This window comes from Miniopterus schreibersii (assembly GCF_964146895.1).
Source record: "Miniopterus schreibersii genome assembly, chromosome: 15".
Classification (NCBI taxonomy): Eukaryota; Metazoa; Chordata; class Mammalia; order Chiroptera; family Miniopteridae; genus Miniopterus; species Miniopterus schreibersii.
The window spans coordinates 23,028,967-23,054,935 of NC_138115.1; the positions used below are offsets into that span (position 1 = coordinate 23,028,967).

Genomic DNA, 25,969 nt, shown 5'->3' on the forward strand with positions numbered 1-25,969 from the left:
TAAGAATAATAAGCAAAAAAGACATAAGGAAAAAATATGTTAAATGGTGAGCAAGGGCTCGGGAGGGAAATATGCCCAGAAATGGGGGACAGGAAATGAGGGGGTTGCATTTTTAGTGTGGGAGACCCAAGAGTGTCTCAGTGTGGTGACATTTGAGCAAAGACTTAGAGAAGATGAGGCAACAAGCCATGATGTGAGTGAGAACATTATTCTAGATGGAGGAGATAGTCACTTGCAAAGATTCTGAGGCTGAAGCATGTGCACCTTGTTTGAAGAACAGCAAGGAATGGCTGGGTGAGAGGAGCAAATTGGAGAGAATACTGGAAACAAGGCAGGGGTCAGGGGTACTGGGGCAGGAGGAGGGGCAGATTGTGTAGGGCTTTGTAGGTCATTGGGTGGACTAGGCTTTTCATTCTGAATGAGATAGGAGTTTTAATCAGAAGAGTGATATGAACTGATTGATATTCTGAAAGGATCAATCTGGTGGATCCATTGAGAATATATTGAAAAAGGAGGCACAGGTGGAAATAGGAAGACTAGTTAGGCTATTATAATAATCCAGGCAAGATATGACAGGGCAGTAGGTGTGGAGGTGATGAGAGGTGGTTGGATTCTGGATATGTTTAGAATCGCTGATGTGTTGGATATGGCACAAGTGTGAGAGCAGAGAGCTTGAGGATCCAAATTTCACTTCAGCATTCTTTGCTGCACTTCATATTTGTTGGCCACTTTCTTCTTTCAAATATATTTTTGTAAAATGTCTTGTGGGCTTATCACTGGGGGACGAGGCAACACAACTACACATTTTGCTGCCTGTAAACTGTTATTACAGATGCAGTGACCAGTCACCCACAGACTTTGGAAGAAAGTTACATGGTTGGTCACTGACCATGGTGCCTGTTTGTTATTTATAGTGATGTGGACTGAGGAGCTAACAGCAGAGTATGTACTATATGCAGGTACTCACAGTTAATGTATTGTGGTCATTGAAATTTGAACTGTGTTGTTGAAGAATTAGTGTTATTTAACTAAACCATGGTAGATTTGTTTCCTAGGGTGCTATAACAAATTACCACAAACAGGGTGGCTTAAAATGATAGAAATTTAATCTCATACAGTTCTGAAGATTGGAAGTCCAAAATCAAGATATGGGCAGGATTGGTTCCTTCTGGAGGCTGAGGGAGAATTTGTTCCATGCCTTTCTACTAGCCTCTAGTGGCTGCTGGCAATTCTTGGCGTTCCTTTGCAGGTGGCAATGTAACTCCCATCTCTCCCTTTATACAGGGTGGGACAAAAGTAGGTTTACAGTTGTGAGTACCTGAAAGACAGTGTTTATTCTTGTATTATTATTTATTATTGTATTATTTTCTAAATGAACTGTAAACCTACCTTTGCCCCACCCTGTATTCTTCTGTCCCGTACCCCCAGTCCCGTACCCCCCCCCCCCGTCCCTTGTAAGACTAGTGTGATTGGTTTTAGGACCCTCCAATTGATCCAGGATGATCTCATCTTGAGATCCTTCATCTGCAGAGCACCTTTTCCCAAATAAAGACACATTCACAGGTACCAGGTCTTAGGATTTATCTTCTTGAGGGCCACTATTTAACTCCTTGTACATGGTGTCTTAGTCCATTCTGGTTGCTATAACAAAATACCACAGTGAAATATACCCAGAAGTGGGGGACAGGAAGTAAGGGGGCTGCAATTTTAGTGTGGGAGACCAGAGAATGCCTCAGTGTGGTAACATTTGAGCAAAGACCTAAAGATGATGAGGCAACAAGCCATGATGTTAGTGAGAAGAACATTCTAGATGGGTGGCTTATAAACAGCAGAAATTTATTTTTCACAGTTCTGGTGGCTGGGAATTCCAAGATCAAGGTGTCAACGTGGTTGGATTTTGGTGAAGACCCACTTCCTGATTCATAGCTGGTGCCTTCTTCATTGTGTCATTACTCGGTAGAAGGTGCAAGGGAGCTTTCTGGGGTCTCTTTTATAAGAACACTAATCCTGTTGGTGAGGGCTCTATGCTTTTGACTTAAAGCATCCCTAAAGGACCCACCTCCTAATCCTATCTTGTCAATTTTAGGGGGATGCAAACATTCAAACCATAGCACATGGTAACTGAAATTATGCATATCAGGACTGTAAAGCAGGGCTGCCTGTACCATTTTGATGGATATCCATGCTATTTCTAGCTGTTGGCTATTCTGAATATTTTTTAGAATTCCATTTTAACTTACAGCTTTTTAGCTTTTTCTTTTTTTTAATGGTTTTTCTTGGGGCTACAATATAATCTTAAATTTTTTCACAGGCAGAATTAATATTCCTATTGTCTTATGTAATATGCAGTTACCTCATTACCATCCTTTGCACTACAGATATAATGAGCATATGTTATATTTATATACGTTAGAACCCCAGAAGGTAGCAATGTAATTTTTTAAAATTTCAACTTTATTTAGGTATAATTGACAAAATCGTAAGATGTTTAAAGTGTACATCATGGTGATTGAATATATGTTGTGAAGGGATTTCCCCCATCTAGTTAATTAACACTTCATCATCCCATATATCTTTTTGTGTGTATGTGTGTGAGAACTTTGCTCTACTCTGATAGCAAGTGTCAATGATATATACAGTGTTATCAACTATAGTCAGTCACCATGTTTTATATTATATCCATCTCATAGCTGAAAACTTATTACCCCCTATGTTTATTTTTTCAGGTCTTATGTTCAAGTCTTTAGTCTGTTTTGAATTGATTTTTGTGCATGGTGTAAGAGAGTAGTCCAGTTTCATTCTTTTGCATGTGGCTGTCCAGTTTTCCCAACACTGTTTATCGAAGATACTGTTCTTTTCCCATTGTATATCCTTGGCTCCTTTGTCATAGATTAATTGACCATATATGTGTGAGTTTATGTCTGAGCTCTCTATTCTGTTCCATTGATCTATGTGTCTGTTTCTATGCTAGTTCTGTACCATTTTGATTACCGTAGCTTTGTAATATAGCTTGAAATCAGAAAGTGTGATGCCTCCAGGTTTGTTGTTCTTTCTCAAGAGTCTCAAGATTGCTTTGACTATTTGATTCCATACAAACTTTAGGAATGTTTGTTCTGTGAAGAGTGCCTTAGGGATTTCACTGAACCTGTAGATTGCTTTGAATAGTATGGACATTTTAATAATATTTATTCTCCTAATCCATGAATACATGCTATCTTTCCATTTATTTGGGTCTTTATTTCATCAGTATCCTAATAGTTTTCAGTGTACAGGTCTCTCACCACCTTGGCTAAATTTATTCCTAGATATTTTATTCTTTTTGATGCAATTGTAAATGCAATTATTTTTTTAACTTCTCTTTCTGATAGTTCATTGTTAGTATATAGAAAGTCAACTAATATTTGTATATTGTATACCCTGCAACTTTACTGTTATAATGTATGGGTGTAATGTTGTATATACATTAGAACCCTGCAAGTTACTAATATGATTTTTACCTTTAAAAACATGTATGTTTTTTTAAAGAGGAAAAAAGTTGTTTATACTTAGGGCATTGGAAATAGTAACTATCTTTCTTTGGTACATAATTCCTTCCAAGTGGTGTAATTCTCTTCAGCCTCAAGAACTGCCGTTAGCATTTCGTTGATCTGCTGGTGATGAATTCTTTTCTACTTATCAGAAATATTTTTCAACTTAAACTATATTTTCAAAAAATATGCAGAGTAGGGGAAAATTAGGTTTACAGTCATGAGTACGCAAAATAGTTTATTCTTGTATTATTTATTGATTATTAAACTTACTTTTGCCCCACCTGGTATTGGTCTGATCAGTTTGCCTCCTCTTTCAGTGAATAGAATTCTGGTTTAATAGATGTTTCTTTTCTTTTAGCACTTTGCAAATATTGTTCCACTATGATTAGGCCTCTTACCAACCTCCTCCTACCCCCCAGTTGCTACCCCAGCTCTGGCAACCATTTTTCTAACGAGTGGGACTTTTATTTTTTAGATTCTACATGTGATACCACACAGTATTTGTCGTTCTTATTCCACTTAGTATAATGCCCTCAAGGACCATCCATCTTGTCACAAGAGGACAGGACTTCCTTTGTTCTCATGGTTGAATAATACTGCATTGTATACTTAGGTTATTTCTGTATCTTGGCTATTGTGAATAAAGCTGCAGTGAACTTCTTAGTGCAGATGTCTCTTCTAACAGGCGTGAGGTGATATCTCATTGTGATTTTGGTTTGTATTTCGCTGATTAGTGATGTTGAGCACCTTTTCATGGGCCTGTTGGACATTCGTATGTTTTCTTTGAGAAAATGTCTAGTTAGTTCCTCTGCCCATTTTTATTTATTTTTCTGAGTTAATATGACTTCAGTTGCAATTTTAAAAAAGTACATAGGACATTGCTTTTCTCTCCCCAAGAGCAAGGCACTTATAAAAATAGATCTTATCTTTCTTTAAAAAATCATAATTAGACTAGCAGTTTGAGTAGTAACAAGAATGTTTTGTCAATTTAAAAATTTTTTTAAATTTATCTTTATTGTTGAAAGTATTACAGATGTCCCCCTTTCTTTCTCCCCATTGACAACCCCCCTCCCTGGGCCCACCGAGGTCTTCACCACACTATTGTGTGTCATGGGTTATGCGTATAAGTTCTTTGGTTAATCTCTTCCCACCCCTTCTGCCCATTTTTAAATGGATTGTTCTTGTTGCTGAGTTGTATTAGTTCTTTATATAGTCTGGATATTAACTCCTTATCAGATATAATTTGCAAATATTTTGTTACATTCAGCAGGTTGCCTTTTCATTTTGTTGATGGTTTCCTTTGCTGTGCAGAAGCTTTTAGTATGAGGTAACCCCACTTGTTTACTTTTTGCTTTTGTTGCCAAATGCAAAAAGATTATTGGCAAGACCCGTGTCTAGGAGCTTATTACCCCCTGTAGTTTCTGATAAGTCAGTGGTAATTCAGATTGTAATATATCATATCTCTGGGGTTTCTTTCAGTATTTTCTCCTGGGTTTCTTCAGTTATATATTTTACCTAGGAGTGGTTTTCTTCATATTATACTGGTCATTGTTCTCTGCATCTGTAAGTTTATGTCATTCACCAAATTTAGAAAAGTTTTGGTCATCAAATATTTTCTCTACATTCTTTTTTCCCCCCTGGGACTTTTGAATATTGTCCCACAGGTCTCAGGCTCTGTTCATTTCTTTTCATTCTTTTTGGGGGCAGAGTTAATGCATAGCATTTGGAGCACTGCTTCTCAGCCCCTTTCTTTGTGGGATGGCTTCCTCACTTTCCAGTGGCTGATTTCTTCCAGCTCTGTCTTTTGGTTCTTCAGGCCAGAAGGACTGGATTTTCCCATGGCAATTTTAACCACCCTGCATAGACATACCCGGTTTTGGCCTCTTGGCTAAAAGCTATTTTTCCTATAAAGATAAATCACCTCTGCCATTCCTTCTTCCAGGTGTATAATCTCTTGAAGAATCCTCCTGCTACTGTTCATTCTCCAGTGCCTTCAGGTCTTTTTAAAATATTTGTGTTTCTAGATATCTGCAGGAAGGTCAGGTCTAGGAGAAACTTACTGAAAACAGAACTATATGTTACCCTTTTTAATGGTTCCTTTAAGTTGTACATTAATTACTAAAGGCTTGGTATTTTCCCATTTTTTCCTCATGTGATGTTACCATGTGTCCACCAGAGGGCAGGATTGGCAAGGCAAACGGGTTCAGCCTGTAGGAAGGAGCTCTACTGGAGTTGTCCAAAAATTCTCATTATCACTGTTTCTATCTTCCCTGGCTTTAGTTTCCATTGATGACAGTGTTTTTATGCATTCCACAGACATTTATTGAGTACGCACTACAGATCAGGCACCTTCAAGCTAAGCACCAATGGAGGCTGTAGATTAGTAAGGAGAATTTCATGGGAAATTGCCAAAAGGCAATTATGATACAGGTTTTCTGGTAACAAATCTTCATGAGAGGCCCAAACCAGATGTCACAAGAGGATGCACTTGGATCCACCTGGGTAGGAGTGTTGGGGAAAGCTGTGAAGTATGAATAGCGTCTCCATGTGTGTTGGAGGCTGGGGGTGGTGCACAGAATGACATGGGTGCAGAATGGCACAAATTTTGTGTTTGGGGAGCAGTGGGAGTGGTCACTGAGGTTGAAAGAGGTATGTAGAAGGATGCGGTAGGTAGGATCTACCACCACAAGGGAATTAGGAGACAGATTGGAGTCAAATCTAAGGTGGCAAAACAGGTAACCCACTGTTTGGAGATGTTACCGTGGTAGTGTAAAGAGGTTGGAACCTGGTGGGAGGGGAGGCCAATTAAGAAATGACCAGCAGCCCGGCTGGGCGTGGCTCAGCAGTTGAGTGTCAAGCTAGGATCCAGGTGATCAGGGTTCAATTCCTGGTCAGGGCACATGCCCCATCCCTGGTCGGGGGTGTGCAGGGGGCGGCTGATCAATGACTCTCTCATCATTGATGTTTCTATCCCTCTATCCCTCTCTTTTATTTTCTCTGACATCAATAGATGTATGTATTTAAAAAAAAAAAAAAAAGGCAGGCAGGCACCAGAGGATGGCACCCCTACTAGCTTTAACAGTGTGGGAACTGAAAGGACAGGCCGATTTGGGAGGTGCTCTGTAAGCAGAATAGTTGGATCTGACAGCTGAGAACAAAAGGAGTGAAAGTAAAGTAGAGGCTTTTGCTGTAGGTGACCAGGTAAGGCTGGGGGAAGAAAAACACTTATTTTTGGGGTGGGGACTAGAGAGTAATTTTTTTAACCAGATGAGTTTATTAAAGCCTGTGTCTAACAGACTCATAAGAATGCACTGCCTGAGCAGTCATTTCTAGATCTGCTCAGAACCTTGGGAGCAGGGGGGCCATGGAAGGTGTCTGGTTCACACACCTCTGCTTGAATGTACTCCCCAGCCACCTATACTGGATTCATACCTGGTGGGAGTAGCACCCAGGCAATCAGGTAGTTCCTTCCTTTTCTGTGGGGAGTTGTTAGGGCCTAAGGGCCCTTCACCACTGGTCTTTTGCAGAAAAACAAAAGGAATTAAGGAGTCCCCCTTCTTTGTCATCTGGCACTATCACATACCCTGGCTGCCCTCTGGCAGCAGCCTACCCTTTCTGCTGTAATTTGTTTTTCCTGCAACTTCCCTTCCTCAGCACTCCCAGCTGGCCCTCTGGGTTTTGGAGGGCTCTTCCTCTTCTTCAACTTGGGATCATTTGTGAAAGTAAGAAATGGAAATTCTCCATTTGGTTGTGATTTTCCTCTGGAGCAGGGGTTCTTAACATAGGGGTCCATAGCTCGAGAGGGTGGGGCCCAACGACAATTAGAATGAGACCTGTAACTTTAGGCGGCTGCTAAAATTCACTGCTTTTCTGTGGCTCCTATCATTGCTGGCCCGGAGGAAGGAAAACTTCCCTGGGGGAAGCTACCATTGGGGACTTGGGACTGAGGCAGGTAGCCCAGCTTCAGCACCGAACAGTCAAGCCTACGTTTCCTGTGACCTTTTTGGAACACTGCAGGCTCAAAACAAGAGTCTCCGCGCAGGTTAAGTTCTGTGTGAAGCCGTATTCCCATATGGGTATATTATCCAGCTTGGAAATCAGCATCCCAACCTCTGAGCTTCAGCTTCCCTACCTATAACATGACGTTGACCCAGTACTAGCATGGTAGGCAGGGATGGAGGAAGGCAGTGGTTCAGTGGGACCCTAGATTCTCCCAACATCTTGGATTTTTTGTTTTTCAGGAAAAAAGCTTGTAAGTACTTTGAGCAAGGCAAGGGGACCTGCCCATTTGGAAGCAAATGTCTTTACCGCCACGCTTACCCTGATGGGCGGCTAGCAGAGCCTGAGAAACCTCGGAAACAGCTCAGTTCTGAAGGCACTGTGAGGGTAAGGACTTTGCCGTCTCTAGTCAGGAACACTTACCTGTGGGCATTTCTAGTTACTGCTCCTGGCCCTTTTTCTAATAGTTTTGGCAACCAGAAATAAAAGAAAAAAGAAGCTACCCAGCCTTCATATTGCCATTTTTAATAAGCAGGCATGTTTGCTGGCTATTTCTGCAGTTCTTCAATTCAGTGCGGCTCTGGGATTTCATCGAGAACCGAGAAAGCCAGCATGTCCCCAATACTGAAGATGTCGACATGACAGAGCTTGGGGACCTCTTCATGCACCTGTCTGGAGTAGAGTCATCAGAACCCTGAAGAACAGATGGTCGCCCCTGCATTTTGGGCTCCGGCAGCAGAGCCTTTCCCAACTAGGGTGTGCAGAGCTTCCTTTACTGCAGCCCCAGGTAGTGTGTTGATTGGATTGGAGTGGGGTTGTATTTAACCTTGGTCTCATCCATTCTCCATTACATCCATGCAAAGAGTGAAGGATGTAAAATAACAAGTATATGGAATCACTACTTTTATAGTTGATATTTTAGTTGCACCTCAGGCTCCTCAGGGGGACCAGCTAAATAGTCAGACTGAGTTTTGATTGATTGCTTTTAAAACAAACTTGGCTCTTGTCTTTTATGAGCCTTAGCTCACTAGAAACTAGTCAACTTGCAGTTGCCCCTAAAGTAGATTTCTTTTTCTTACCAAAGGATTCTTCACACCTAAAAATGATTCCTATAGTGAATTTCCATAGTACTTAACTAGTGTGTGGTCAAAACTTGATCTATACAGGGCTTTTTCAGAAACAAAAAATGGGCACTGTACCCCTTAGTGTCCCAAATCAGAGCAGGAGTCTTGTTGTCGTATAGTCAGTAAGCAAAATATAAACCTTCTTCCTTGGGGGTGGGGGTGGGGGTGAGGTGGAGGCTCTTGAAGTAGCAGGAAGTACAGCTCCTCATTTCTGGTTGGCGTGGCCACGATTGGAGGAAACCTTGCACGCGTGCCTCCAGGGAAACATGTCCCTAGCTCTCCCCTGTGGGCACGGGCTCCAAGGTAATCCTACTGAGGGCTTCGTACACACATGCTCTTGTGTGCGCTTCCTGCCCAAGCCATCTAATCTTAAGCTGTAAAAAAATTTCTTGTTCTGACCCAACAACACTGGTCCTGAGCATGACTTTTATCATCAGTTATGGTTTTAAGTGAAGGAACATAGTCTTGTGAATCAGAACAAACTCACTCTAAGCCGGAATTACCTATTTTTATAAAACAGCTATAGATATCAGATATTTTGTAAAATGCATTAAAGTGTGGGTAGAAAAAAAGGTCTATTCTTACCTGAGTTTAAGAGTGCTTTATGCATAATTTTTATAGTTAACTCTTTAGTGAAGGGTGACAAAGAGCACAGGCAAAGGCTGAATTAAATTCACTCCCGGCAGAGGCTCTGGGCCCATTTCCTGCTTGAGTCCTGTTCCAGAAGGGATGAACAAATGGAGAGTTCAAGCTGTGAGCTTAATATTATTCTAAAAGGAAGAAACAGCCAGTAAGCCTACATTTAATTTATTTTATTAAAATAACATAATTGAGGAACCATTGGATAACTGTATTTTGTCAGGCGCAATAAAAACAAAATTAAAACCCAAATCATCAAGAAAACCTGTATTCTTGGCTTCCTTGCATACACATGACGTGGCTGTTGAGATACAAAGCTGGCCGGTGGCCCCGCCCCATAGGGGCAGCTCCTGGAAGACAAAATTCAGCATGATGGAAGACTGCTCCCTGAGAGAGCGGAGACCGGGAGGGGCAGGCCAGGCATCTCTTCTGGAAAACCATCCAATGCACTGGAGACCTCCAAGAAAAGGAAGGGTCCCCAAACTCAAGTTCCATAGTACCAAAGCAGACTCCTTTAGGCGGCCGTGGTCTCGACAGTCCTGGGCTGTTTGGTGCATTATGTGCAAAACTACCTGTTTGGCGCCACACCACTATCTCTGAAGAAAAAGTCCTTTCTGTGATAAGCATTCCTCATAGGAGCTGATATTCAAAATCCAAAATCCGTGTGTCCCCCCATCAGGGCTGGTTTGCCTACCTTCATTTCACCTCCGAGGGCTTTTTCTTGCCCTAAAAATACTCATTTAGCCAATGGCCGGGGTCCCAGATCATATATTGCCATCAGCAGCCACTGGTATATTTGAAGAAGGCTCAGCTCATGAGCATGGAGGACACAGGACAAACCAGCATGGTGAATGGCTTCCTTCTCCCAGGACCAGAAAGGGTAGAAAAGGCAACATGAAGTAAGGCCCTGTGAGTAGTCTAGAGGTCCTTAGCAGCAGCTTCTCTGGAAACAAGCTTTCTGCTCCCACAGAAAGGGAACAGAAAGGTGGTGCCTGCTGACTTTCCTTCCTCCCCCGGTGGCCTGAGTGCAGGTGCAAAGTCAGCTAGAAGACAGGCAGTCTAGGAGACGTGGTCAGCGTGCAGGCATTGATATCCTCAGTGTGGGCCGCCCGATGCAGGGATGGCTCAGAAGCGCTCCGGTTGATTTTCGGTAGAGAGTGTTGGAGCAGCTCAATGGAAGACAGGATCTGAAACAAAGCCACAAAAATGGTCTCCTTATGTGGGCCTTGGCGTTTCCATAGCAGCAGTTTTCCATCAGGAATCCAAAGACAGGCTGTTCTCTTCACCCCACCTGTAACATCTTGTGGAGAACACGAGCCCCTCCCTATTTGAAAAAACAACAAACACCATACTTCCTCCGCGTAATTAAGAACTCCTGCTTTAATTTAATCAGTCCCAGCATCTTTGAGCTGAGTCTTACCTGGGGAAAAAGGGGCCTCTCTTCCTTAACTTTCTTCACACAGTCGGCTACAAGCCGCTTCATTGCTTTGGGGCAGTTCTTGTACAGCTTACTAAGGTCTGGGGATGCATACCCTCGGCCCACCATGAAGATGATCTAAGGGAGCGAAAACAGTTGAGGGAAGGGATGATTAAACAACACTGAAAGCAGCAGCTTCCAACCCTCTAGTTGCTCAGACTGGCAGGAGGCCCAGGGGCTTCCACAGCAAGTTCGTTCCTTTAGTGACAGTGCGCATACCTGATCTCGGTTGTTGATGTGGGAGTAAGGTAGCTCCCCTGTCATGAGCTCATACAGCACAATGCCATAGGAGTAGACGTCAGACTGGAAGCTGAATGGGTTATTATCCTGCATTCGGATCACCTCTGGGGCCTACAAGGACAAAGTGCATTTGTCACTATCTGGGCCCCTCACATCCAGGGGCCAAACTTTCCCTTCCCTTCCATTCCATTTTGTATGAGTCCTTTCCTCTGCCCTCTATACCTTGTCCCTAAAGGGCCCACCAACGCCCTCAGGGGCTGGCTTATTCGAGCTCAGGAATCCTAGTCTCTGGGATCCAGCACTTTCACCTAACTCTCCTCCAAGCTATGCTTCAGCATGGTTCTGATCAGCTTCCTCCAGGAAACCCAAATTCACCCCAGCCTGTCTGACATCATCGAAAGCATCACTGAGGTGGCCTGGACTTGGGAGAAATGTGGAGCAATGCTTTAAGTTTTGCACACACACAGATCTCCAGGGTACCCCTTCTTCCCTGCACCCTCCTAGTGGGAGCCTCGCCTCCTCACCATCCACAGGATAGAGCCGGTGGGTTGTTCAACCTGCTGAGAACCACTCCAGCGTGACTTTACTGTTGCCAAACCAAAATCTCCAATTTTCACTGTCAGGCCTTCATGGAGAAATATATCTCAATGCTTGTTAAGGACTCTGGTTTCAAAACACTGGTCAAGTTAATTTTGAAAAACTTACCAAAGTTCTTATTAGCACAGCATCTCTCCACTTCCCACCTGCCCCCCAAGCCTTCTCTGCACTGGATTTGCTAGGATTTCTGAAGTTTTAAAAAGTGCTTTTGAGCCTGGGCAGTATGGCTCAGCAGTTGAGTGTCGACCCAGGAACCAAGAGGTCACTGGTTCAATTCCCAGTCAGCACATGCCTGGGTTTAGGGCTCAATCCTCAGTGGGGTTGTGTGCAGGAGGGAGCTGATCAATGATGTTTCTCATCGATGTTTCTATCCCTCTCCTTTCCTCTCGCTCTAAAAATCAATAAAATCTAAGTGCCTTTGGAATGTCCCTTCTTCATACACAAGGAATGCTCGGGAGTGCAAGATGACTTGGCTCCAGCCCGAAACGGCCATTTTCCCCCTGCTGCTTCTCCCCATTTACACATCTAGGTGCCAGGTCCCTGGCCTGTGACCTTCCCACGTAATGTAGGTGCCTTAAACCCAAGACTTGTAAGAGTGCAGGCTGCCTTCCAGTGCGCACAGCCTGCTGGTTGCTTACATTCACTTCTGCCTGCATTCTGCCCTCAAATGACATGTGAATAGCAAAATAGAAAATCCCTCAGTGAGTGCTGAATGCTGTCCTAAGACACTTAGTCACTTCAAAATCAGAACCAAACTCCCTTCATTTCTAGGGAAAGGAGTCAGTCAGTTTAAGGCTGTCTTATGATCTGCTGCTGCTCAGTAATTCACACCTCCTTAAAGTCTATGGTGTCCGCTTTCATGGCATGTGTTGGTCCCCAAAAAAACTACTAAAGTATTCCATGCCTCAGACATGTACCCCAAGTAAGCCATGTCCCACAATCGACCTCAACACAACTGTTGTGCCTGTCATGGCCAAGAAGCAAAGTTCAGCTGTAATGCCACACTCCTTTCCAAGGGAGGGAGATGTAAAATACCTTAATTCATTATTTCTACAAAAGCACATGAAGTCTTAGAGAGGGGAAGGGTTGATTCTAATAGTAACCTCTAAAGGAAACTATTTCTGTACATTTAAGACAGACAATTATACGTGGTAATTTTTAAAATCTTGTATTTGGTTTACAGCTGCATTCTGACCAGATACACACACACACTCCACAAACTAGGAAAAAAAACATGAAAGGCAAAAAAGCGCCACCCCCCCCACGCCAAGTTAAATTAGTAATAAACAGCATAATAAAACGACCTATTTCAAGCATAACCCAAACACTTATCTCAACTCTTGTGGAAATCTTCCCAAGGCCATTTTTCGCTGAGATAACTTTCAAAGTCTCCCTTCTGTTTCCCTAAATTTAGAATTGAGCAGTCAAATGAAACCACCACCAAAGGATACTGTTGGATTTCATGTCTCTGTGGATGATGTTCTTTGCATGCAAATAGCTGTGAAGGGAAAATAACAATTAAAAACAGTTTATGGGGCATAGCTAGAAAGCAGCTTCCAACTCCAGCTACAAAGCAAAGCACCTAAAGGCCTGGCTCCCACTGCACTGGTTCGGTGGGGGGCCACATTGTGCTACAGCAAAATGGAGTGACACTTCTTTAAGCATCAATTTTACTCAAGAAGTAATTCTCACAACCAAAATGTCCATCAACCGATTAACAAATAAATGAAATGCGGCATATATCCATACAATGGAATATTATTCAGCCACAGAAAAGAATGAAATACTGATATATACTATAATATGGATGAACCTCTCAAAAACATGCTAAGTGAAAGCAGTCCGACACAAAAACCCTCATATCTTGAAAATGTTCTAAAATTAGTGATGGTTGCACAACTTTGAATATACTAAAAAACACCACCTGAACTGTACACTTTAAAGCAGCAAATTTGATATGTGACTATCTCTTTAATTTTTTCCTAAAAAGTAATTGTGACTAGTTATTTCCTAAAATGTTAAGGCAGAAAATGAGATTTTATATAGCACTTTCAAGCACAGCTTAGCTTCAACTCCCAGACATGTGGTGGTGTGAAGAGTTCTCGCTCCTCCACATAAGGAAGAGTTTCAGAAGCACTGCTCTGGGCTAGCAGAGAATGGAAGGAACACACACACCTTTCACAAAGAAATGTGACAAGCACAGACACACACAAAAGTAGTATTTAATGGAAGCGTGAGGATGACCTTTAAGCATTATCCAAAAAGTGACATCTGATGCCCACAGAGGGCACTGCCATAGCTGTAAGGCTGGGTATCTGGCTGGGTTTTGAGGGGAGTGCCTGGAAACTGAATCTGAGCCCCAAGGGAGCAGCCTCAGCTTGGGCGAGGGACATGGAAGTGTCACTTCCGCCCATACCAGAGGCTTATTTTCAGCTGTGCAAAAATATCACAGAAATCACTTAACAGACTTGGCTTTTCCTAACCCTGATCCCAATTTAGGGACAAGTTGATGCTTGGAGCCCAGACGTTGTAGTCATCAGACTATCTACTCACTCCATTCCCTGAGCAGTCTGCCGGGCAATGTCAATCAACTGGAACATCTGGAACTTGGTCTCTTGGACATGCAGGTGTTTGTAGAGGCTGCTACCCTCGCACCACTGGGTCACAATGGCCAGGTTGTCCTTCGTCATGTACCCCATGAAGAGCAGGATGTTCACGTGCCGTGTTTTGCTGGATGAGGGAGGAGAGAAGGCTCTGAACTTTCCCTTGTTTCAGAATAGAGAGATCTACTCTGCTTCCCCACTGACGACAAATCCTGTGTGTTCTTGACACCACCGGTGCTTACAATCTGAGTGGCTGGCAAAGCAAACACACATGACTACAGATAATCCAATTGGTATTCTGGGCTGTCAAAGGAGCCCACCATGATTCACGATTCACCTCGGTGCTGCCTTGTTTGTAGAGAGGACATTCTCTTTATCAGTGTACAATCACGGTTTTCCCCACAGGGGTCAGCAGGACCCGTCATTGGTGGAATTCATCATTATTCAACTTCCTGCTACAAGTCTAAATAGCGACTCAAAGATTTGAAAACTTAAAGTCTGACATCCAGAATAAGTCAACTTGGCCATAAAAAGAGTTCATGGAAATAAATGTGAAAATAAAACCTATTTCTCCCAACCTCAAACCAAAACTCAAGAGAGAGAACCTGGGCTACTGAGTGTAGTATGCCCAGAGAACTAAAGCAGTGGAAGGGGGTCTGTTCACCAAAAGGGGCTCTTCTAAATGTTTCACAACCACATACACTGGAAGGAAACCTTCCACTCCCTTTCACTTGTAAGGGAGGAGTTTCAACCACAGGCCTCCACAGTGAACATCACTAACCACTAGTCCCAGCCATAGGTCTTCAGAGACAGGTCTGCACAGTGCAAGCCCACTTACTCTGTGGTTTGTGTACCACCACCCATGCCCCACCCATGCCCCACACCTGCCACTCCAGGGGAGCCGGACAGGCCAGCTTTCTACTCACCGCAGGACAGCCACCTCGTTCCTGAAGGCCTGCAACTGCTCTGGTGTAGGGTCAACCACCTTTAGGATCTTTACTGCAACGTCTCCTGCAAATTAGTGTGTAGTCAGTACAATCAGTTGAATGATATTACTTTATTTTTCATATACCCTAGTTTTGAAATATAGTGAATCATTTAAGAATCTTGTGCCTAAACAGATGGAACAAATATGCAAATTTCTAAATTATTCAAGTAGCTGAAAAAAGTTACAGAAGTTACACTCCTGTCCTTAAAATACCACACCACAGGCTTGAACAGACTTGGTTTAAACTATTCCTATTAAATCTGGCATCCTGAGGTAAGGTGATGTGTGACAGGTCACAGCCTGGGCCTATGAGGATGACATCAGTGGGTGGACATGAATGTCCCAGCAGATACTGAATCTTTGGGGCCAGAAGGCTGGTGCTAGGAAGGAACCCACTTAGCAAGCAGTTGTTAAACTCAGCAGCTACATTTCAATAAGACCTAAGATGGTCCACTGTACAAAATCAAATATATATATTGAAATTAAGCTGCTTTGCTTTCAGTACCATTCAAAAGACTTCTTAGGATTAATAGTCATTGCTTACTATACCCTGACAGTCTGTGTTTTCACAGGCATTATCTCATTTAATCCTCATGGCTGCCCTATGACATAAGTACAGTTAGCCTCATTTTACAGAAAATAAAGTTTAGTCACAGGTCACATAACCACAAACCAAAGTGCTAGAACCAAGATTAGAACCCCAGTCTGACTCCAATGGCTACTTCTAACCACAACACTGACAAGTGGCTGTTCATCACTGTCAATTGCTAGGCGCCTCTTTATACAACCTTAGAATATCCATGGATCAATTCTACTTTATATGTGCTACCAATTTAGAAGCCAATTTCAGAAGTGCTTTTATGTCATTTATCATAGAAATTATAATAAATTGAAGCCCTTTTAGGAGCTCAGATTTTCATGGCAAGCGAATTTACTAAAACAGCTTTCTGGTGATCAAATGAAGTAGGAGTTCGTGGAAAGGCACCTTGGAGGTGACAGTTCCTCCACATATCAAGTACGTTATATCCTTGCAACCTCTACTGGCGCATTCCTCACTTCATTTTTGGGGAGCACCAACTGATAGTTCTTATGATAGGTCCTAAATTGTTGTACTGTGATCTCTGGTTTATCAACTAAAACTAAAGTCCCCACTTAACACCTTCCACAGTAGGTTCTCATCCAATTCAATGGCACATGTATTTACCAAGGGCCCAGGGCTGCTGACCTGGGATGGGAGATGCACACTATATTCAGAGCTGCCTTCTATCTAGGAAGATGGAGCTAGATGCAGCCCCAGCCTCAAGTTCCTTATGATGGAGTAGGACAGTCTTCAGCATAACTGCTCATTCTGGAGCAGTCTGAGCCAAGATGGGGAGGGTTAAGTCTCTTGGGAGAGAGGATGCAGAAAGGTCTAAAGGGAATGGGATAGACGCCGAGGGAAGGATTAACAAAGGTGAGGTGAGGCCGGGGGGGGGTGGGGGGGGGGGAGGAGAATACTAGCTGTGCTTGGAAAACTCTGGCATGGGATTTGGGTGCCTGCAGGATAGGAAGGAAGCCAAGGAGAAGCCTGCTGCAAGAGCCCAGGTAAGATGCAGGCATAGTGGTGACATGGGAACAGAAAGGAGGGGGTGGAGGCAAGAAACCCTATGAAGGTAAAATGACCCAATGTGGCAGTCAACTGAGCAGTGGGGCTAGGATGCTGGTGGCCCAGGCACTGTGCAGAGCTTTAAAGGGACAGGCCAGGGTGGGGGTGCAGGAGGAAGGCTTGGGGAGATGCTGGATTGTTCCTCAGAAGGGGTGGCTTCTCAGGAACTTCCTAGTTCATGAGCCCTTCCCCTTCTTACAGCTTTCCTCTGGACATGCTCCAGTTGTCACTGAACTCATCCCCAGTGGAACCACTTTTGGACCTAATCAATGATGCAACCTCAGAACTCAGAGGCTTCACTGGGAGCCAAAGCCTGCTGCTCACAGTGACTCACTCTGGCCCGGTAGTCAGCTGAACTTCTTCCACCTCTAGACTCCATTTTTTGGAAGAGTGAACAGGACTTATCCCTATTAAAAAGCTTATCTTTTCTTTGTTCTGTCATCACAGCCAGTTCAAATCCTCTCATCTAAATCCTATTAACCAAAGATACATTACAAAAAAACATTACAACTCCTCGTGTCATCCACAATACCAGAGTCGTCATGCAAGTCCCTGATAGGAAGACTAAACAGAGTCAAACCAAGGACAGAGCCCTATGGCCCCCACAGGGACCCATCTGCCAGCTGGCTTACAGTGAACAGTTATAACAACAATTATATGCAATTTCTCACTGAAACCCACACTCCATATGACCCCACTTCCTCATTTACATGTAAATATTCAGAGAACTGCCATGATAGGCACTCATTCTGTTAGGAACAATAGGCAAACATAGGAAAACTCATTTCAACTCATATAAAGAACAGTTTTCTACTTGGTCAAACTGCTCAGAGCTAAAATGATTTCTCATGGGATCCTACAACCCCTACCCCCAGACCTCACTCTTATTAGCCTTTCCCCTCATTAACTCTACTGACGCCAACAAGACCTCCTTGAGTTCCTCTAACAGGGCAGGTGAGTGATCCACTTTGCACCTGCTGTTGCTTCTTCCCCAAGTTGCACCACCATCAGGCCTCATACAAATGCCACTTCCTCGGCAGACTCCTCCCTTTCCAATCTGCAAACACTGAACTGGGCCTGCCACTCCATACCTGCTTTCCTCCATTTTTCTGCTTAGCACTTAAAATACATTATATACTTTTTTTGGTTATTGTCCCCACCAGAATATAAATTCCATTAAGAGGATTTTTATCTCTTTTGTTCACTGCTTCATTTCTAACCTCTAAAGAATGCTTGGTATTAGAAGAATGCTCAGAAAGCACTGCAAAGGAATGAATTTTAAAATGCAACTGTCAGCGAGATAAGTTATGACTCAATAAGCTGTCCGAGGCTCTGGAGTGGGGAGTGGGTACAGCCTCTGGTGGGGAATACTGAAGACTTAGCTGTATGCAGCCCAGGTCCAGAATCCATTTCTGGGAGGATGAGTCAGGACTCAGTGCCCAGCCTGAGGTCCCCAGGCCTTGCCTAGCCCCCAATTTGTAGAATTAGGTCTGGGCCCAAAACAAAGGCTGCTCTCCAAACTATCCAAATACCTTTGTAGCTGGCAATCATACAACATCTAAAGAATGGTACTTATTTACTTTAGCAAGTAATATAAATGACAAAGGTAAACAGCCAGGGAACTTTTTATGGAGGGTAGCTACAGGTAGTAGTTAACCAGAACTTCTTCCTTTCCCTTAACAGTCAAGTCAGAAGTAAAAATAGTACCAACAAGTTAAGACATGTTCCTATTGGTTATTGTGTTTTTAATGAGATGTTGATATCTCTTTCATCATCAGTGAAGAAGGAAGAGCTGCTCTCACTGGTAAACTGTGAATGTTTGTAACCTTTGTAAACAATTCATTTCCCCGGTTAACCACTGGGATTGTCTACAACTTATCCATACCCTGCTTTCTGTAACAGAATACAATGAACACCATCCCACCTCTTTACTGACTCAGTTAAAGTTACAAACTTCAGCCTTAAGCTGAGATGGGGATCCCCAGACAAGGGTTACACCAGACTGCTTGCCTCACACTAAGTAGATCTGCTCCAGGGTTTTGCTGCCTTCTCACGCTGTCAGTGATCGTCCCTGCCATTAGTCTGACAGCCTCTACTGCTGTCTTCATTCCTTTTAACGTGTTGTTTGTAATTAGTGGAGACTAGCAAATCAGATCCCAAACTTATGCTTAAAAGGAGCCTCTGTGCTTGAGCTCAAGGGCCTCTTTACATAAGGTGAGCTTTAGTTCATGGAACTGAGGTCTCCATCTCAGCTGCTTTGAGATCCTTCTGTTTACTTTCACAGCTGCTAGCCAGAATAAAAAATTTAAAAATCACCAAAACAGTTCTGACTAACAAACTGAATAAAACACTGTATACAGGAACCAGAAAAGCAGTAACAAAGGGGGCGGGGGAGGTATACCACAGAACCTCAATCTAGAAGTTATGGTTTCCGTGACTCTCCCATTTTTCTTTATTCAGAGACCATAGCTCACTCTGAGGGGCTAACATGAAAGTCCATTGCTCCTCGTTCCTCCGACTTGAGACTCCTTAAAAAATTAGAATCTTAAAAGCATTAGAGTGTTATCTATCTTCTAACAGGAGTCTTTATGACAGTAACACTGTAACAAATACATCTTGTCACAGTCTAAAAGCTCACACATTGAGAATAAACACAAGCTCATAAGCAGTATTGTGGCAAATCTAACATGTGCTCGATCAGAGGAAACTTAAATTTGGGCATACATCTATTGGCTTTTAGCTGAAGCTTTTAGAAATGTGGTATAAAAATGATTAAATGCTCCTAATGGAAGCATTAAAAGCAATATTCACTGCTCCACCTCCTACAATTACTATCAGCCTTTTGTCTCAGATACAAGCACCTCTATATTATACAGCATCCCACATAACTGTACTCTTTTTCCTAAGGGGTCACCTAGACATTCGTGACATCTATTTGGATAATATTCTGCAATAGTATAATTTCTCAGAGACCCACAGGCAGGCCACTAGTGTACTAGATGGAATTTTCAAAGGAAAAGGAATCATCCTCCGTGTAATTTATAAATGTTCAATCCTGTACTAGTCCCTTAAAGAACCAGAAATTTGTCAGATGATTAGTTACAAGTGGCAAACCCATATATTCATGAACGTAAGGTACACGTAATATTGGAGGCATTTCTCAGTTTTCAGAACTTTTAATTATAATGTTCCATTCATGTGAGACCCTTCTCTCAATCTTTGCCCATTTACAAATAAAGATAATATGGTAGCATTCAAAGTAGAAATATAGGCACCTAGGCACTTTAGGTATTTTTAGTTTTTGTTTTGATTTTTTTGCTTTATTAAAATCTGAATTTATAAGAGATGTCTTCTTAGGAACATGTAGCATTTTCAAGGCAATACTCCCTATAATGCTAACATCCTAAAGCCAGGAGCATTAAAAACCTGACAAAAAATGCTAAGTATTTAGTTGCCAAATACACAAGCTGTGGCTACAGACATTACAATGGTACATTTCTTCCAAGTGACAAAGCGATTCTAGAATAAGAACACTAACACTCCACAGATTCAAGAATTAAGCCTGTGTCTTCCCTATTTGATAGGGATTCCCATAGCCAATCCCAGAGCAGAGCAAAGAGAAGCTGTTGCAGGCAGCTTCTGGCTCTCCTGTGCCCAACTGTTTGACCATGGGTATGCTGGTTCCCCTCTAGGGACCTCAGTTTTCTTGCATGTAAAATCTCTAAGGTGCTTTCCAGCTTTAAGTTTCTAGAATCCATGCTCCCCTCACAGCAGCAGACTCTTACTCATTTAAGAAGCTTCAAAGCATGTCCCACGTGCAACCTGTATCTAGTCAGTTTATAAGAGTACTTGACATTTAGGGCTCAACTCACCAGTTTTCAATTATCCTGAAACCCTTATAACCAACTATAGCATTGTGGAGTCTGAAAAGAATGCTATGAAATCTCACTGAAACGTTAAGTTCAATCTTCAGATGCACTCCAGTATCCCTGGAGAGTGCTGCTGTGAGCCGCAGAATCGAATCCTCCCCCCTTGATGCTCTCTGGACTGAAACTTGATTTTACCCCTTGACGTAAAGGCCCAACTTACCATGCCACTTGCCCTTATAAACAGTTCCAAAGGAGCCTGACCCAATCCGAGTAGACAGCATCACTTCACTGGCTTCTATTTCCCAGTAATAGCTTGAATCTCTCTGTCCACGAGGCCTCTGAAACAATCAGGTCATTAAATCTATTCCACGGAATGGTAAAGGTCTGTTTAACAAGGGTTTCAAAGAAAAGATCAACTCCATACATTTTCATACCTTTTAAAGATAGACATATTAACTATAATTCCAATTTTTGTTTTTCCGAAAATATCATTTTAGTTGCACCCTCCCTTACAACAAACCAGCAAGTTTTCCCAATGCAAGCACACCAAAAATGGCACAGACATTTACAATACGATTCATCAAATGTTTTTTCATTAGAGTCCCCTCCTTCCCCAAATTAAAAGCATTCTCATTTCTGACTTAAGTTTTTCTTACTGAACCCTAACCTAAAGGAGATACAGTTGGTCATACTCACAATTTTGTTTTTCTCCTGGGTCCCAGATCCCGGTGCCCGTTCTCTCTGTGCCGGCACAGGGGTTTTGGGCTGTGACCAGCCTGTTGGGCTCAGATTGTTGGGGCTGCTGGACAAGGCTGACGGTGAGGCTTTAATGGACAAGACAAACAGAATCCACACGTGGATAAGCCAAGAGAAAATACACAGCATAAAGAGAAAAAGCCCATTACTATTCGCTAAATGACTTTGGACAAGTACCTGATTCACTGTGACTTCGAATTGCATCCTGAAACAGAAAAGGAAAGCTGGTCAATTTCTGCACGGAAAAAGATGTTCTCTGGGGAAGGGGATAGGGAGGATTTGCAGGAACAAAGATTACAAAACCTCTAAAACACAAACAGTCTAATTACACACTTCCCTTTGATTAAATTCATCAAATGTCAGTGACTAATATCTCTAAGATTGTTATCATCAAATATTAGGAGGACTGATGTTAATTTTTCATATACAATGAAAACCAAATTATCTCAGAAGAAAGCAATGCACACAGCAAACATACTCTTTAGGAAGACTAGCAAAGTTACTATCAGCTCAGATCTTTCCAATGATTGGGGATCTTGCTCCAGTGAGGCTCAAAAAAAAGTGGGGGATTCGCTGACAAGCTCACTTTTACTCTTCTGGGAGTTCATTAGGGCACATTGACCAGAAGATGGATTTGATATGGGTGAACACCATGACTATATCACTTTTTTCCGAGCCTAAAATCACGGAAAGATGAAAGGATCATAATCTCCTAGTCGAACACCTACATTTTACATATAAGAAAATATATTAGAGCAGGTCATGAGACTTGGCCAGGGTAATACTGACAGTAGGTGGCAGAAATAGAACAAGAAACCATAGGCATGGATCTCAGCTTTGTTCACCACAAAATGCTCCTCAGACCTTATGGGCAAGCTCTGAAATTAGTTACATTCTACTCAGGTAAGAAGTCAAATGCTGTCTTTAGAATTTATTACAAACTGTTTGGGTGAAACAGTTTAAGTTACAAGGCCCTCCACAACACCTAAATCATCATTTTATATATCTTCACTTAAAAGTATATAAATAATTACAATATAAAACCACTTGGCCTCACATCCTCAAAAAGGATATTTTTCTGGGAAGTCCTATTCTCTTTATTTTCTTTGTGTCACCACAGTAAAGACAAGATACTTTTTTCACAAAACTATTACTGGAATGCTCCCACTCTATGACATCTTTACAAGATTAAAAGAAAAATCATAAACCAAGCTGCCCCTCCCTGCCTTTGGTAGCCCCACCAAAGCATCTTCAGAATTTACAGTAAAGCCTGGTTCTGGGGTTCCCACACCTGGTGGGTCTTCAAGAATCACTTAGAGAGGTGTTTAAGATTACAGATTCCCACCCCTTCCTACCCCCACTAGGATTGAATAAGCATGTCTGAGAGAGCAGGTGGCAAGTCCAGGAATTTCTATGTTTTTAAGTAGAAATGACTGCCAGGTGGAAAAAACACTGGCCAAAAATAAACCTGAATTTTATTAGAATGCACAGGAGCTATGCTTTATTATCCAATTAATCTCTTACTTGTTTTTAGTCAAAGCATGACACAATCTATTTTTATTGACCAGAATTATATTCCCATGCACTAGGATTTTTTCTTAATGTCACAGTAATTTTTTTCCTGTATCTATTATATACCTCATATTTTATTCTGTGCTAATTTCTACAGTTGGACTGATTTATCCTAGAAGGGATTTTCAGTCATCTTGGAATCTAAATATTAAAGAGAAATATAAATGGCTTAAAACAAGAATGTATACTTAAAAAATGCTGAATTGTGATTAAAAAAACAAATCAAAATGTGCTCTGTCTCTAAAGTGCAGAGAGGGTTCGATTCCCAGTGAGGGCACATACCCAGGTTAGGCGTTTGATCCCCTGTTGGAGCATATATGGGAGGCAACCAATTGATGTTTCTCTCTCCCTCTCCCTTACTCTCTTTCTAAAATCAATAAAAACAGCGCAGCCGGCATGGCTCAGCGGTTGAACATCGACCTGTGATCCAGGAGACTGAGGTTCGATTCCCAGTCAGGGCACATGCCTGGGATGTGGGCTTGATTCCCAGCAGGGGGAGTGCAGGAGGCAGCCGATTGATGTTTCTCTCTCTCCCCCTCTGAAATCAATAAAAACAAAGCAAAACAAAACAACCCCAAATCAATAAAAACATATCCTTGGGTGAGGATTAAATAAAGTACAGGGAGGATTAAACATAACAGTAGTGCTAGTCATTTTATAGTAAAAACTCAAGATTTTTCACTCTTAATGTTTCCTCTAAGAATAATTACACAGGAATAAGTCATATAATAGAAAAAAAGTAACTGGTATATTACTGTATGATTATCAGGGCTAATTATGATAAATAGAAATTAAAGTCATAACTTACATGCACATGACCTCCTCACAATAATACTGTGATATTCAAAGTGCCCCTCTCGCTCAACAAATGACTACTATAGACTCCATATTCAGAAGCCAACTTTTTGAGTCTCTGCCACCTCTGATTGGTAGCACAAGTACGCCTAAGTGGTTTGAGGGTTGAGTGAAGTAAACTGTGCCTGAAATGGCAGGTGTCCCGGAGGTTTTTCAAGGAACAAATCATGATATAGAGAGAGCACAGTTGTGTCTGATAAGCTTTTAACAAAGGATTTTCAGGGCATATCACCAAACTGACACATTTGGTGTCTAAACAAGGATAATAAAGAGAACAGTGATGTTGTACCAACCGAATAAATCTAGCATTGGTCTTGGGTTGGAATTGATTTTTAAGAAAAAATTTTAAATGCCTTTAGCCTCAAAATCACACTTTGAGAAACTTATTTCACCCATCAGCAATACCACAAACAGTATTTCTTTTTACTCCTACGTACTCTACTACCAAAAAAAGAAAATAAACCATGAAAACAAGTCTGACAATAAATATAAAATTTAACTTAATGATTGTTTCATTTTTGATAGTCTACTATCTGACAGTCTTAGCAATCCTGTTAATTGACAAGAAAGCAAAGGCATGAAGAAGAATACCTACTCTTCCCCTCAAACAAAATCCTCTGGACCACGCCCTGGGAGAAGCATTCAGGCTGTTATGCTAGTCCAAAGCAATGAGAAATAAAGAAGAAGAAAGAACAAAGGAAGTATTTTTTAAGTGTATTCAGTTGTTATTAAAGATGAACTAGAAAGCAAACCAAACAAACAGAACATACCAAAAAGCCAAGAAAAGAAAAAGCAGTTTGAAAACACTAGCTTTAGGCACTTTCCCATCTCCCTAAATACCTGCTTATTAAAATCCTATGACTCCACCCTTTGATTTCTAAATAAAAACATTTAAAGTCTTTCAGAGAGTCTGTAGTTCTCCATCACTGTTATTTCCTTTCCCACAGCAAAATGAAACTACTCTTTATGTAGCTTATTCACTAGCTCACTGAAATCCCACTCAAATCTGACATGGAAAAAATGAATTCAAGTGTTAGCATCACTTCAGGAAATCTTAACTCTCCATTTGATGACACACCAACCGGATTGTTCACCAGTCTAAAGATGTAGTGGATAAAAAAGACATTCAAAGTCTAGAGATCTGAGAAAGTGCTGCAACATTCCTTACCAGGTTTGAAACCCAAAACTCTCTGGCACAACAGTCGATCCCACCCAAATAAGCTGACTGATTCCCATCACCACCCCAAAGGGCCCAATTACCTCGATCATCCTGCTGTCCACAGGCAGGGTGGTGCTGACCATGTGGACATTAGGTGTGGACGTCGACCTCTGCCTCTGGGAGAGGGAACCTTCAGAGGAGGGGCTGGAGGTGTTGAATGTGAAGGCGTGGGGCGTGGAGTATCTGTGCTGGGAACTAGGTGAGGAGGAGAAAGACAATTCCATGACTGACATTCATGCCTCCCCGCTAGAAAAGTCCTAACTACCTACTTCATTAAGATACTCTGGGGCGCCCTAGCTGGTGTAGCTCAGTTGGCTGGGCATCATCCCGTGCACTGAAAGGTGGCAGAATGTACTCCTGGTCAGGGCACATGCCTGGGTTTTGGGCTTGATCCCCAGTAAGGGGCATGCAGGAGGCAGCCAATCAATGATGAGCTCTCACATTAATGTTTCTCTCTCTCCCTCTCCCTTCCTCTCTCTCTAAAAAAAAAAAAAAAATCATTAAAAAAATATTTTTAAGGAAAGATACTCTGGGGCAATCCCTACTTCTACTACATACAACACCTTTTACAAAATGTTCTTTTCTTTCAATATGCACCATTTAAAATTTTTCTTCTGTCTAGGTAATTCTGCATGCAAATTTTTGAAAAGGAAATAATATATGCTCTTGGAATTCACATGAAAAGAACAACACATTGTAAGTTTTCTTTTTTAATAAATCACCTCTAGAGAATGAATACTCTAAATCTTTAGATCATCTATGAGGAAGAACATATTAGCATTTGCCAACCTACTAAGCTAGCTGGAACTTGCCCAGTTTAGAGACTAAATCAGAGAACTTCAAGGAAAATTATTTA

At 42.1% G+C, this 25,969-nt stretch overlaps 2 protein-coding genes across 4 annotated transcripts in view; one reads left to right on the forward strand and one right to left on the reverse strand.

Annotated features, from left to right (window-relative positions):
* MKRN2 (makorin ring finger protein 2) overlaps positions 1 to 14,790 on the forward strand; it is a 40,837-nt gene extending 26,047 nt beyond the window's left edge. The window contains exons 7-9 of one of the 3 annotated variants that reach the window (XR_014000399.1): positions 7,772 to 7,916; positions 8,090 to 8,316; positions 14,106 to 14,790. Coding sequence is in view for 1 of the 3 variants with exons in the window: in XM_081160055.1 (XP_081016181.1) it covers positions 7,772 to 7,916; positions 8,090 to 8,227 (283 nt within the window). In the remaining 2 variants the exon portion in view is untranslated. Of the gene's footprint in view, positions 1 to 7,771; positions 7,917 to 8,089; positions 9,550 to 14,105 lie in introns of those variants that run through there. The other 2 variants (XR_014000400.1, XM_081160055.1) reach the window with 2 other exon arrangements.
* Positions 9,451 to 25,969, reverse strand: part of RAF1 (Raf-1 proto-oncogene, serine/threonine kinase) — a 66,314-nt gene continuing 49,795 nt past the window's right edge. Inside the window, exons 7-17 of the mRNA XM_081160050.1 lie at positions 25,155 to 25,308; positions 21,645 to 21,672; positions 21,408 to 21,535; positions 20,932 to 21,049; positions 15,136 to 15,220; positions 14,160 to 14,336; positions 13,058 to 13,104; positions 11,534 to 11,652; positions 10,989 to 11,120; positions 10,713 to 10,847; positions 9,451 to 10,479 (exon numbers count right to left, since the gene is read on the reverse strand). Of these exons, the coding sequence (XP_081016176.1) occupies positions 10,336 to 10,479; positions 10,713 to 10,847; positions 10,989 to 11,120; positions 11,534 to 11,652; positions 13,058 to 13,104; positions 14,160 to 14,336; positions 15,136 to 15,220; positions 20,932 to 21,049; positions 21,408 to 21,535; positions 21,645 to 21,672; positions 25,155 to 25,308 (1,267 nt within the window). The 3' untranslated portion in view covers positions 9,451 to 10,335. The remainder of the gene's footprint in view (positions 10,480 to 10,712; positions 10,848 to 10,988; positions 11,121 to 11,533; positions 11,653 to 13,057; positions 13,105 to 14,159; positions 14,337 to 15,135; positions 15,221 to 20,931; positions 21,050 to 21,407; positions 21,536 to 21,644; positions 21,673 to 25,154; positions 25,309 to 25,969) is intronic.